The sequence below is a fragment of the Microtus pennsylvanicus genome, chromosome 11 (genome assembly GCF_037038515.1).
Source record: "Microtus pennsylvanicus isolate mMicPen1 chromosome 11, mMicPen1.hap1, whole genome shotgun sequence".
Classification (NCBI taxonomy): Eukaryota; Metazoa; Chordata; class Mammalia; order Rodentia; family Cricetidae; genus Microtus; species Microtus pennsylvanicus.
This window is the reverse complement of record NC_134589.1, coordinates 19,598,996-19,611,285: the sequence shown is the minus strand read 5'-3', so window position 1 is coordinate 19,611,285 and position 12,290 is coordinate 19,598,996. Positions and strand designations below refer to the sequence as shown.

Sequence of the window (12,290 nt, the reverse complement as noted above, 5' to 3'; positions counted from 1 at the left end):
TGCTTTGCAGCAGGACAAGACAGGTCTCCGGTTCCAGGGCAGGCCGACCACGCCACAGAGACACTCTAGTTCCCTTTCCTGACCTGAGAGTCTCTCTCTCTTAGGCTGTAGACAGGCCAATGAAAACTGTCCAGGGCCTTCAGGCCCCCAGGTTGGTTTAATGCTGGTCATCTTTGGAGACAGAATTCAATACCACAAAGACACCTGCTTCAGAGTGCCAGCACGTAAGGAGGACAAATGGCAGAAAGAAGGGCAAGGCCTGAAATTTTCCATTAAAAAAAAAAGTGTTAGTAGAGCTCGGTGTGAGTCAACCTTCAGATGCCAACAGCTCCAGACACAGGCACGATGGGGAGTGAGCCCCATGGAGGCCTCATCCAGGGTTAAGGCTTTTCTACCCAGCTCACTTCCTACAGACTGAAATTCATGGTAGAGCCAATCCAAAGGCAGGGAGGGAAGGTCTTCAGACATGACGGAGGGCTGGGAGCAGGCCCACAGAGGCCTTCTAACAGTGGCTGACTGAGACAGGTCAGCTTGGCGGCCCCAGGGCCTTCTTGTTTGGTTCAAGCCAGTCACAGGGCTGCCATTCTCCTAAGACTGTGGAGCAGCTTTGACCCCCATGTCGGTGCTCTTTAGCCCCTGTTCCCATGAGGACAGTTTGGATAAAAACAAGACTTAAAAACAACCCTGAGCCAGCTCCCGCAGACCCGGGCAGGGCGCCCATCATGAGGCAGCAGCAGAAGCAGAGCAAGTCACCTGGTTTTGGGGACAAGAGTTGTTGCCGGCGGATCGGTTTCTTCCAGGGCAGCCCCTGGGACTCACTGTTTTGTTCCATGACCGGGGTCAATGAAACCAAAGCTCACTCCAGATTTGTATACCCCAAATCTCAGAGGCAATTTGAGCTGAGAGCTGGCTCCCAACTGATGAAGATGAAGAGAGGAGGCCTTTCCACATTCCAGGCCCGCACAAGCAGGAAAGACTGGAGTGCTTTGTTCCTTAGGAGTGCGGGCACTTAGAAAACACCACATCTGATGACTATGAGGCTGAGGGGAGCCCCTGCCTCTCTGACTCCTCCCATCTGTAGAACTCGGTGCACATTTTGCCAAGAGCAGCGGCTTCTTTGGTCTGAGTACCTTGGCGTCACAAGTCAGCCCCCTTCGCTGGCACTTGCAGTTCGCAGCACAGGACAGTGACAGGAAGAAGGGTCCTAGAGCCCTCTGAGGAGAACCCCACAGAAGAGCTTCTGCCCACAGCAGCAGTCTACAAAGCAGGCAGCATCCCAAGCACACATTCCCTTCAGCTAAGGAGATGCAGCGGTAGCTTCTGTAGAAGTCGCAGCCTGACGCAAACCCCTGCTCGCCCGCAGAACAGCTTCAGTTCAGGGGACAAGGCTGAACCTGGCTCGTGGCTAAGGCTTCTTTCCCCTACAAGCTCCCCCCGACCCGCCCCCAAGATGCCAAGAGGTGAAAGAGTAAGGAAACCCCACTACATATCATTTGGGGCTTTCTCCTAGAGCACAGGTTACAAGGAGCTGGATGTGGCCTGCTAACAGTACAGCCCAGTCTTCCTAGGCCAGCTGGCTGAACCCCACTGTATGTAGAATGCCCACATGGGCAGCCATGTGCTCAGGGGCTTGATCACTTCTGGAGGAGCTGGCAGCATCAATGACCATCACTGCCACCATAAAAATGCACACAACAGCACTGGTGGGAATCAGACAGTGGTGATGTGCCAAGTCTAGATCATCTCTAGTGACTGTTTCTTGCCGCCACTGTGGGCTGCACGTCCTGGAAAGGAGACAGCGGATGGGTGCAAAGGCACAGGCAGGGGCTGGAGGGCCTGGGCATCACCACACTACCCCTGCTCAGCCTCCCTGGCATACTCTCTCTTTGCACCAAGATGACAGCTTGCACTGACATGGTCTCCACAAGATCCAGATACTATAAAGAGGTCCAAGGTCCCTTTGAAATAGCTGACCATCCTAGGTGGTGAAGGCAAGGTCTCACAAGGAACGCGTGCCTGCAAAGTTGGCACCAGCCGGCTCAAAAGCCTTTAAAATCACTTGGTCGGATCATCTCCTACGGGAGAAGGTCCAGGAGGTGGAAGAGGGACTCGATTAAGGAAATCTGTTTCCATGATTGTCACCACTTCCTAGTCTCAGAATGCAGTAGTCTGGCCTCTTCCCAGGGCAGCCCACCCCAGCTTGTCTTGCCATCCTGGAGACACAAGCCCTCTCCTGAGCTAGCAGCCCCTTCACCTTCCCTTCTTGTTCAAAGCCAGCCAGGCAGCCAATTCCAAAGGGGGACCGTGTGAGGTTCCCTAGATCCCCTTTCTCCTGCTCCCCGAGAACAGCCACCTGCTTCTGAAGAAACAGTAACTGTGCCATACATGTCTGCCACTGTCCGTGGGCTCGAATTTTGCAGAATGACTGGATTCAGCTTCTTTTTTCATTAGAGACCAACATCCTTGTACATTTGGAACATGAAAGATATTTAAAATATTTATATATATATAATATATATACTTTTATTATTCACCCGTTAACTCCATAATATGCCAATCACGAGCTAGGTTCAGCAGTTACATTCCCTTGATCACGGCTGCACAAGGATGCTATTCACTGAAAACAGGGAGACCAGAAACATGGCCAAAGGTGACATCACGCAGCCTACGCCATTGCAATATAATTGTCAAGTTCGCTGGCGGTTTGATAAAGCCGGTTCAGTTCTGTTCTGTTTGCCAGAAATCTCACGTTTGTGAAAGCTGGACCGACAAGTGGTGGGGTTCCGCTTCCTGGTCTGAATTCTCAGCACTGGCAACTGGTTACTGTAACACCAACCCAACCTAGGAGAGCCAACAGGGAAAGGCCATGTTGAGTTGACAATGTCAGTTGACAATGTTCCTCTCTCCCCGTCCTGTGATTCAGTCCCACCGAGCTCAGAGGAAAACGTCTGCTGTGGGAGAGCAGACGCTGTGCACAGGCTTCACCAGCCTTCGCTGGGTGCACACTTCTATCAGACCTTTAAAGGAAGGCAGCGGCGGCAACCTGAAGAACACTGCACCCGCGCACCCAGCTCATGGTGCGCTGAGGAGGTGGGGGATGAAGGGGCAGGAAAGGGCCACACTGAGACAAGAATGGCAGCCCAGGACAGGACACAGACCCTGACTGGCTAACGTGTGGTTCAGCTCATGAGTTCCTCAAAACCGTGGGCCTGACGGCGCAGGCCTGTGACTCCAGCTCCTCGACAACAGGAGGCAGGAGAACCTTAAGTACAAAGTCTGAGGTTAAGGCCAGCCTGGGCAACTTAGTGAGATCCTGCACCCAAAGAAGAACAAAGCATGGTGTCACACCTTCAGTCCCAGCATTTGGGAGGCAAAGGCAGGTGGACTCTTTGACCAGTGAGTTCGAGGCCATCTTGGTCAACATGGCAAGTTCTAGGCTACATAGTGAGACCCTGTCTCAAATTAAATACATACATACATACATACATGCATACATATATTTTTAAATTTAAGGAAGACTTGTCTCTGATGTATGAGCGGGCTCTTTGGAACCTATCCCTCATGGTGTGATGCCTTGCCCAGCCTTGATGCTAGGAGGAGGAGCTTGGTTCTGCCTCAACGTGATAATGCCATGCTTTGTTGACGCCCATGGGAGGCCTTACCTCTTCTGAATGGAGACGAGCAAGAGTGGATGGGGAGGCGGGAATGGGAGGAGAGGAGGGAGGGGAAACTGGCTGGTGTGTAAAATAAATAAATAAATTTAAAAAAAAAGAATGAATGAAAGAAAACAAAGAAAAGGAAAAAAAATTCAAGGCACACAGTTATCTAACATACATGAGGCTGTAGGTTCAACTCCAGGACCAGTAAACAACAAAAACGACAGCATCGGATGCCCTGCCCCAACAGACAGGAAGAGAGGCTCCTTGCCTGTCCACCCTCACCAGCTGGCCTGGTCATCAGATGGACCTGACTTTTCAAGGCCTAAGCACCAACTGGAGGCCTAGACATACGCAGTATTTCTGTGCTGTTTTATAATGCTGGAGCCGCTGGCTGTGACATACATACCTTCTCAGCCCCCATGCTAGGGCACTTCCAATTGTACAGATAATACTGCAGGTTGCCATCCCCTATGCCAAACTTAAGCTTCTCCAGGAATGTTTTGTTCTCCATGAGATCCAGTGCATTGAACACGTCGAACCCTTTCTGCAGGGTAGCAAGGAGAAATGACAAGAGGTGAGGCCAGGAAGGCTGCTTCCCCCCTTTCCCCTGCTGTCCAACAGGCAGCCAGCCATAAGGCATTTCCTTTGGAGGCTCCAGCTACATCCTGGTCAGCAAACTCCAGTTAGCACTGAGGTCTCCAGACGTACTAACTTCCAAGACCGTCCTCAGGTCACTCACAGGCCCTCCTTCCTCAGTGTCTCTCCGAGAGGATCAAAACTGGAGCCTGCTCCTCCCCAAAGAGTCAGCTCCTATCGGCTTCCTAACTCTATGGCCACTCAGCTCCCAGCTTCGATATGCATTACAGGCTACTTGACTGTGACAAGGACACTTCTAAAATCTCACCATCTTGATCTGTTCTCGTGGAGAAGGACTGGCCTGCCCACAGAGGCTAGCCTACACTGTGACAAGGACACTTCTAAAATCTCACCAACTTATCTGTTCTCATGGAGAAGGACTGGCCTGCCTACAGAGGCTGGCCTAGGTCCAAGTAGGCATAGGAACCTTGAGAAGAAGAGCAAGAAGACCGCCTCCGCCTTCTAGCCAGCCACTGCAATCATTCACCAGGGCAGAGCCCAGGCTCCCCTCCCATGCTGCAGAGCCAAAAGAACCCTAACCCTGAAGCTGGCTGCTGAGTCAGCTCCCCAACAAGGAGTTCAGTGACTCTGACCTCTTCTAGACTGGAGTGTGTGGCTGAGAGCTGCTGGGACTCTGAGAGCGGGGACTAAGGAAGCTCAAGGCCTCCCAGCCCATGGGTAGCAAACTCCTGAGCCGTATTCACTACTGCTAAAAGGCCCTTCCTCAAGTTTCCCCAGACCTCTGGTCTGGTCTACTCCTTACCATTTTGGCTAGAACAAGGGCGTCGCTCATAAGGTCTAGAAGAGGGGTCTGGGTGTGGACATTGTAGAAGGAGTAAGCAGCTTTTAGACTCTTGTGGGTTGGATGGTTCATGATGGTGGAGGGAAGCGTATAAAAGCTCAGGAAATCAGTCACCTCACCGTTCGCATTCTGAAGGAAAGATGAAATAAACAGGCATTATCACACATGCAGACAACAGGCAGGCAGCCCAGCGACCATCTGACTCTCACTCCATTTTCCTTTTCCTTTTCCTTCCTTCCTTCCTTCCTTCCTTCCTTCCTTCCTTCCTTCCTCTCGTTGTCTTTTTTTTTTTTTGTTTGTTTGTTTTTTTGAGACAGGTTTCTCCGGGCAGCTTTAGGGGTCTGCCCTGGAACTCACTCTATAGACCAAGCTGCACAGAGATCAGCCTACCTCAGCCTCCCTAGTGCTGGGAGTAAAGGCGTGCGCCACCACCGCCCGGCTCTCTCACCCCATTTTCAGGCAACTGAAGGGGTGAACACTGCATGTGTGACAAGAGGCTAAGGGCTCTCGAGAACAACCAGGCTGGACTGTGGGCTAAGAAACTCTGCTGGGCATGGCCAGGAATTTCTTCATGTGGCTGGCATTCTCAGACTTCGGCTTCAGTGTCTGGACCACACTAGCTCGCCTGGTTAGGAGGTGTGGTGCTCTCTATTCTGTATTGTGCAGAGGTGGGGGATCAGAGGGATCTTTCAACAAATGTAAACTATTACCCCGGTTTGTTGAGGACCAAAGACTTCAGGAAGCCTAACATGGTGATACCAGCTCTCTGGGAACCCAGCTGTTTCTCTGGGATTGGATGGCCAACTCACCTCTACCACAAAAGTGTCAATGATGTTCTCTTGGGGGTAGAACCAGTGCTCCACCTCCTCCTGGCTCATGACCGGCGTGAGGTGGAACTGCTTCAAGTACCTGGTGAGCAGCTGGTGCACCACTGGAATGTCCTTCTTCTCCATTGGTCGTAGCCCAGCTGTCTTGGGGGTCTGGAAGGAGGACAGAAAAGATGGCATCAGATGTGCCTATCAGCCTGGACCTGCCCACAGAGGCCTTCAAGAGCAAAACTCAGGCCATCCTCAGCATCACCCCTAGACCTTAGAGTACCCAGACTCAGCCTACCTCTGGGAATCTAGCTCATTCTTCCCTCCTTGGCAGGGCTAATGTTGGGGCAGAGCCAGTGACATTTGTTTCTATCTATGTGGGTCTAGTCTACCCTAAGAAAATACAGGCCTCCCTCCCTTCCTTGTGTCCCTCTCTACAAAGCATGTGACCTGCTACCCTAGGGCCAATCGAATTCAGTGGAAGGAAATCACATGATCCTGCGGAACAAGTCCTAGGGCTAACAGACTATCACCAGAGGCTCAGGCCACACAAGAGTGCTGGTCCAAACTGAAAATAGCAGAGTCACAAATGATACATGCCTGTCACTGCCTGATACAACCAGGACAGGGACCACTTTACAACTTCAGTGTGGAGCTGGGGAGATGGTGAGTGGGTAAAAGTGCTTACTGTGTAAGTGTGAGGACCTGAGTTCAAATCCCCACAACCCAAGTAAAAGCCAGATGCAATAGTGTAAGCACCTAATGCTCCTCCAGGGAGAAAAGAGGCAGAGACAGCAGGAATGCAGAGTAACTTGGGCCAGTTAGCCTGGGGTCCACAGGCTAACATAAAGAGACCCTACCGTAAGACAAAGCAGAAGGCAGAGAACAACACTGGAGATTGTTTAGACACACAAATGCATGTGCACAAAACTTCAGTCTGGACCTCTACCCTTCAAATTTCCTTGATAATCTTGATCTCTCTAGGAAATGTCTGCTGACTTCATTCATCACGGCTGTCCCCAGTGACCTCTCAAACCCTGAAATATAACCACATTGGGTTTCTTACCCAAATATAGGGAGATCCACATACTCTTTTGGATCCCAGAACACCTGAATATGGCTCTCTACCTGCCTAGGATGAGGGAGAGTTGACAGCATGACATGGGAGAAGACGAGAAGACATCTCCTACAGCCCTAACTCTTTTTCCCAATCTCTCCTTCCTCCCTTCTTTCCTTCCTTTCTCTCTCCTCTCTCTCTCTCTCTCTCTCTCTCTCTCTCTCTCTCTCTCTCTCTCTCTCTCTCTCTCTCTCTTTCTCTTTTGAGACAGGGTCTCATGTAGCCCAGGCTGGCCTTATACCAAGACTGGCCTTGAATTCCTCACCTTCCTCTTCCTGACTACTGGGATCACAGGCACAAGATACCACACTCAGCTTTCCAAATCTGTTTTGGCAATATGTACTACGATGTAGCACTCTCTCAAGACAGGACAATGAACCTAATGCAGTATGAGACTAAGCCAAGGCAAGAAAGCCCATGTACAGATCAACTGATTCAACCTAGCAGATGTTTGAGCAGTAAGCACTCTTTGTGGATTGACAGGCACCTGGATGTGCTCTGAGGCCAGGTCACAGCTCAGTCCTGAAAGCAGGCATGACTAGAGAATGAGACACCCATTTCTTTGGGAAAGTAGGCAGACTGAGATCAGAACCGAAGACCTGGTTACTCCAGGCTGTGCAATCCCTCTGAGCCATTCTGGGTGTTGGGGAGGGAGCAGAAATCTGGGTTCTTGCTGGGGTGGTGGCGGCACATGCTGTTAATCCCAGTCAGCAGGGATGCTAAGCCAGGCAGAGATTTGGGAAAACCAAGAAAATGAAATAAAAATAACCCTTGTAGACAGTGAGACCCAAGAAGCTGGTGACCAGGGGCTCCCCCAATCCCCACGCCTGCCCACCACCCAAGCCCCACTGGCCTCCGGCAGTCGGTACAGCTTCATGGTACGCTGCATGGTCATGTTTCTGCTCAGGTGGGAGAACTTCACTTCAATCAGTTTCCGAGGGTTTAGAGACCGATGCCAGTACCTGTAGGGACACAAATGTCCTGTCTGACCTCAGAGGACTCTGGCCGGTCCTGCTAAGGAGGACAAGTGCAGGGGACCTCCAGATGGCGAGCAGGTGTCATGAGTCCCTTTTTGGAGGCACAGGCTCAGCTTTCTCCAGTGGTCAGGGCTGCCAAGGGCCCTCCAAGAACTTTTCCTCCCTAGTTTTCTATTTCAAAAGCCATTCTCCTGCAGAGCAGCTGTCTGGGGAGCACAAGCAGCTCAGGAACCAGGTCAGAGAAGACTGGCAGATGTGGCCATCCTCTCCTCAGCCTCTTCTCTATTCACCTGGGGTTATTAATTTTGCAGTTCTCTAGGCAGAGATTATTCTATTGTTTCAAGCAATTTTCCAAGGTGGAGGTTGTCCTTAGATCACACAGGGATCAGACAAGCTCCCTCTGATCCACAAAATATTCAAAAATGAAGCCAAATATTTAAAACTTAAAGGCATTTTCTGTAAAAACCCAGGTTTGGCCTCATCCTTAAAAACAAAACCGGTGGCAATCCGATTTGAGAATTTCTTTCCAGTTGGTCTGAACCACACTCTCCCCCACATTCCCAAAATGTTCTCCACCTGGCTCCTGCTAGTCACCCAGACACCCACAACCCACTGAGCAGGCACAGAGCAGGGCAATGCCGTGTCTCAGTGACATTACTCTCTGCTAGAGCCAGGCACCTGCATTCCCAAGACCCACAGGAAGCAATTTTTACCTGCAGGTGCCAACAGGCTTTGGCAATACCACTCCCGCGGTGTAAACAGCTTGGAAAATGCCCTCCAGGTGGACCCGTCGGGTTATCTCGCGGATCAAGACTGGAGCCACCCTCTTGGAGCGCAGCTTCTTGTGGACGCACAGGAAGTTAATTTCCACCATCTTCTTCTCTCTGAAGGAGGCAAAATGCTGGCTGCCAAGGCGTTCCCCACGACGTGGTAGGAACCCTTCAGCGGAGCCACACCTGCAGGGAGCACTTTGTTGCCATCTGCACCAGCAGTGACTGGGGATCCCACCCACTACCGCTTTCCAGCTTGCCTGGCATCCTCCGCCTCAGAGGGGAAGAGGGAAGCCTGCGATTGCCTTTATCTGAAGGCAGCACGCGCTCTCCCTGTGGAATCCCTGAGTGGGCTGCAGAGTCCCACCTGTAGCAGACACCCAAGTAGCATTAAGAAACCCTAGAGTAAATCAAGGCTAATCTAGGTCTGAGACAAGGTTGATCTTGAACTCTCTAAGTAACTCAGGCCAGCCTCGAGTCATCACCCCTCCTTCCCCTACCACCCAAGACACAGTTTAGACTAGAGGTTTGTACCAATACTGACGGATACTCTAAGATTTTGATTCCCACAAGAATCACCATACAGCCTGCAGACCCAGGAGATTGCAGCGGATGACAGTGAGCCCATCTCAATCTGGGTCACACTGGCTCCTGCCCATTTCTGAAGCTGTCAAGTGTCTCACCATGTGACTGGAGCAGGGATGGCCTTAGCATAGGTCACAGACAAGGCTACTGTTTGATTAGGGGGCTTCATCCCAGCCCCCTGGCATCCACCTTGAAATGTTGGGTGGAAAGTTGGAAAGTTCCATTTCAAAGCTCCCTCCCCTGGGAGTTTTGCTTCAGTACAAACTCCACCTCCGAGAAAGTTCACCAAGAGTGGTCAAGACCACTCCCACAGGCTATTTAAATTACCCCCCACAATGAATAAGTGGTCTACCAGTTTCCATGGTCGTTCTGGTTCTCCTTTCCTCCCTCCGTGTTCTCCCGTGGAGCCACCCGGGAGTGTTGGCATTCATTAAACCTGGGCATCTTCTAATTTGGTCTGATCTGGTTTGATTTGGATTATTGCATTGGAGGAGAGGTTTGTCAGCTAAGGAAAAATACTTAACAGCTAGCTACCAGCTACAACTCAGAGAGTCTCACTATGGAGCCTTATGTAACTTGCTATGTAGATCACGCTAGCCTTGAACTCACGGAGATCCACCTGCCTCTGTCACCCAAGGCTGGGATTAAAGGGCCACCATGCATGTGAAACACACGGTTCCCACGGTGAGTTTTATTCCCAACATACGGATGCTTCACCAGGCCCTCCACAGTCCTTTCATAGGTAAACATGTAGCTTTCTTCTCCCTCCCAGACGCTTACGTGTCATAGATGTGGATGTTTGCTGGGATGGCACTAATGAACCCAACCAGCTTCCGACTGGAGACCACTCGAACCCCGCAGTGCCACTGTGGGAGCCAGCCAGGGGGCCGGAGAGCCCTGGAAGAAAGACAAGGACAGTCGCTGTGCTACCGCTAACAGCAGGCCGGAGAGCCGCTTAGGCTCCAGAGCCATGACCTGGTCCTAGCACTTCCCTAGACTCCACAACCAACTACCTCCTTTTTAGACTCCAAGAGAATCAAATCACAGGCATTTCTCGAAGGATCTTTTTCTTGGTCATGCTGGAGATTTTGCCCAGTCTTGCACATATATTCTAGCAAGTTCTTTGGCACTAAGCCTTTATTTGTCATTTTTCTCTAGCAGGTTCTCTATGTACCCTAGGCTGACCTCAAACTTGAGACCATCTTGGCTCTGCCATAAGTACACCCCTATGCTAAGTTCTGTGTTTTTATTTTCTGAAACAGGGCCTTACTATGTAGCCTCAGCTGCCCTGGAACCCTCTATGCAGAACAGGCTGGCCTTGAATGCACAGAGATTTGCCTGTCTCTATCTCCTAAGTACCGGTTTTAAAGGCATGTGCCACCATGCCTAGCCTCTATGTTCATCTCAGAGCTGAGCTGGAGGACTTCCATCCGGAGGCTGGTGGTCTTTTGGTTAGGGACTAACTTGGAAACCCTGGGCTTTGCCATCTCTGTCTTGGAGCGTCTCTGCTCTCACTGCTTCCCCTACGCATTGGGGTAATCCCACTCGACTTCAGCCTCATGTGTCTATCTTCTTAGAAGCTAAACGTAGCTCAGGCTAGTAGCTCGTCCAGGAAAGGCTATTTTCTACAATGAGCATGCCCATTAGCTGGGTGGTGAAGAACTTTCTTTCAAATCTTAGTAGGTCTCATCTGCCCTTCTTTCCTTCAAAAGGTCGCCATATGGTAGAGGATCTGGGTACCAACTCCGCATGTTTCCCACAGCCAATCTGTTTTAAGGAAGGCTTCAGTCCTAAGCACCACCTAAAGCAAGTCGTCAGATGCACGAACAAGCACACAGCAGCTGGCCACTCAAAGGCTGGCTCTCGGGAAGGATGAGAACTCCATGTTCCTTTGTGGTTCTGCTATCTGCTTTGCCCTTAAAACTGGAAGAGATCTTCGGAGCTGGCTAGGCTATTACCAGACACAGATCTTTTTTTGAGCTAGCCTCCAGAACCATGAGAAATAAATTTCTAGTTTACAAGTTAAATAAAATTATAAGACACCCCTTACAACTTACCACAGGAGAAACTCTGGGGAGTAATCGAATCGGAACATGTTATCGTCATCTTCCACGTAGTTCTCATTCAGGAGGGTGTAGAGTTCTTTCAGCTGCAGAGAAACAAGTAGCTCACTGAGGTGTTCTGACAAGTGGATGCCAACTCCAATGCCCTGTGGCTCTGAGCGTCACAAAAGGACAAGGCTAATCACGAAAACTACCTCAAGTCTCACAAATCGGTGTCATCTCAGGCATGGCAAGGATTCTTTTAAAACAAGTACCCATGGTTGTGATAAGAAACAGAGCCACTAGGGGGCAGAGCCACAGACTTCAGAACACAGCAGCATCTAGAATATCACCTATCAGAGAAAGTGTCCCATTTTCTGTGAACATGCTTTGGAGAAAGGATTTTGGGGGTTAATGCTGTGGGAAACCTTCTACAGTGTAAAGATTTGTCACTCATACTGGCTTAATAAAACGCTGATTGGTCAAGAAACTACTTCACTGCCATATTAAAACAAAAAAGTTTTGTTTTTATCATCTAGTCCAGATTTCTGTCCTTTTTCTGCCCTTGCAGCCGTCTCCGCCAGCTTACTGTACAGAGCTGTCCTCTGACCTCCACAGGTACGCTGGGGCACACGAGCACTGTTCCTCTCTATCTCCTGTCCCCCAGACCCCCTCCCAAAACAGATCTGTTCCTAAACCAGGTATGGTGGAGGTGGTGATCAGAAGTTGGGGAGGGGGAGAATATTCACATTTTCATCATTCCTTACAGAGAAAGAAAGTCCAAATTCCTCAGTCCCTGATGTCAAAACAAGAGGTAACAGGTGTGACGGTGCAGCCTTGCGATCCCAGCCTGAAGCAGGGCTGACTCAAATCCCAGCCAGGGCCAC

The 12,290-nt window shown here is 50.6% G+C and overlaps 1 protein-coding gene across 1 annotated transcript in view; it reads right to left on the bottom strand.

The window, feature by feature from the left end:
- Window positions 1–2,507: 2,507 nt before the first annotated feature.
- The window catches only part of Nmt1 (N-myristoyltransferase 1), a 36,693-nt gene continuing 26,910 nt past the window's right edge, over window positions 2,508–12,290 (bottom strand). The window contains exons 5-12 of the mRNA XM_075990588.1: window positions 11,419–11,510; window positions 10,142–10,258; window positions 8,720–8,890; window positions 7,883–7,991; window positions 5,907–6,077; window positions 5,059–5,226; window positions 4,066–4,203; window positions 2,508–2,841 (exon numbers count right to left, since the gene is read on the bottom strand). Of these exons, the coding sequence (XP_075846703.1) occupies window positions 2,821–2,841; window positions 4,066–4,203; window positions 5,059–5,226; window positions 5,907–6,077; window positions 7,883–7,991; window positions 8,720–8,890; window positions 10,142–10,258; window positions 11,419–11,510 (987 nt within the window). The 3' untranslated portion in view covers window positions 2,508–2,820. The remainder of the gene's footprint in view (window positions 2,842–4,065; window positions 4,204–5,058; window positions 5,227–5,906; window positions 6,078–7,882; window positions 7,992–8,719; window positions 8,891–10,141; window positions 10,259–11,418; window positions 11,511–12,290) is intronic.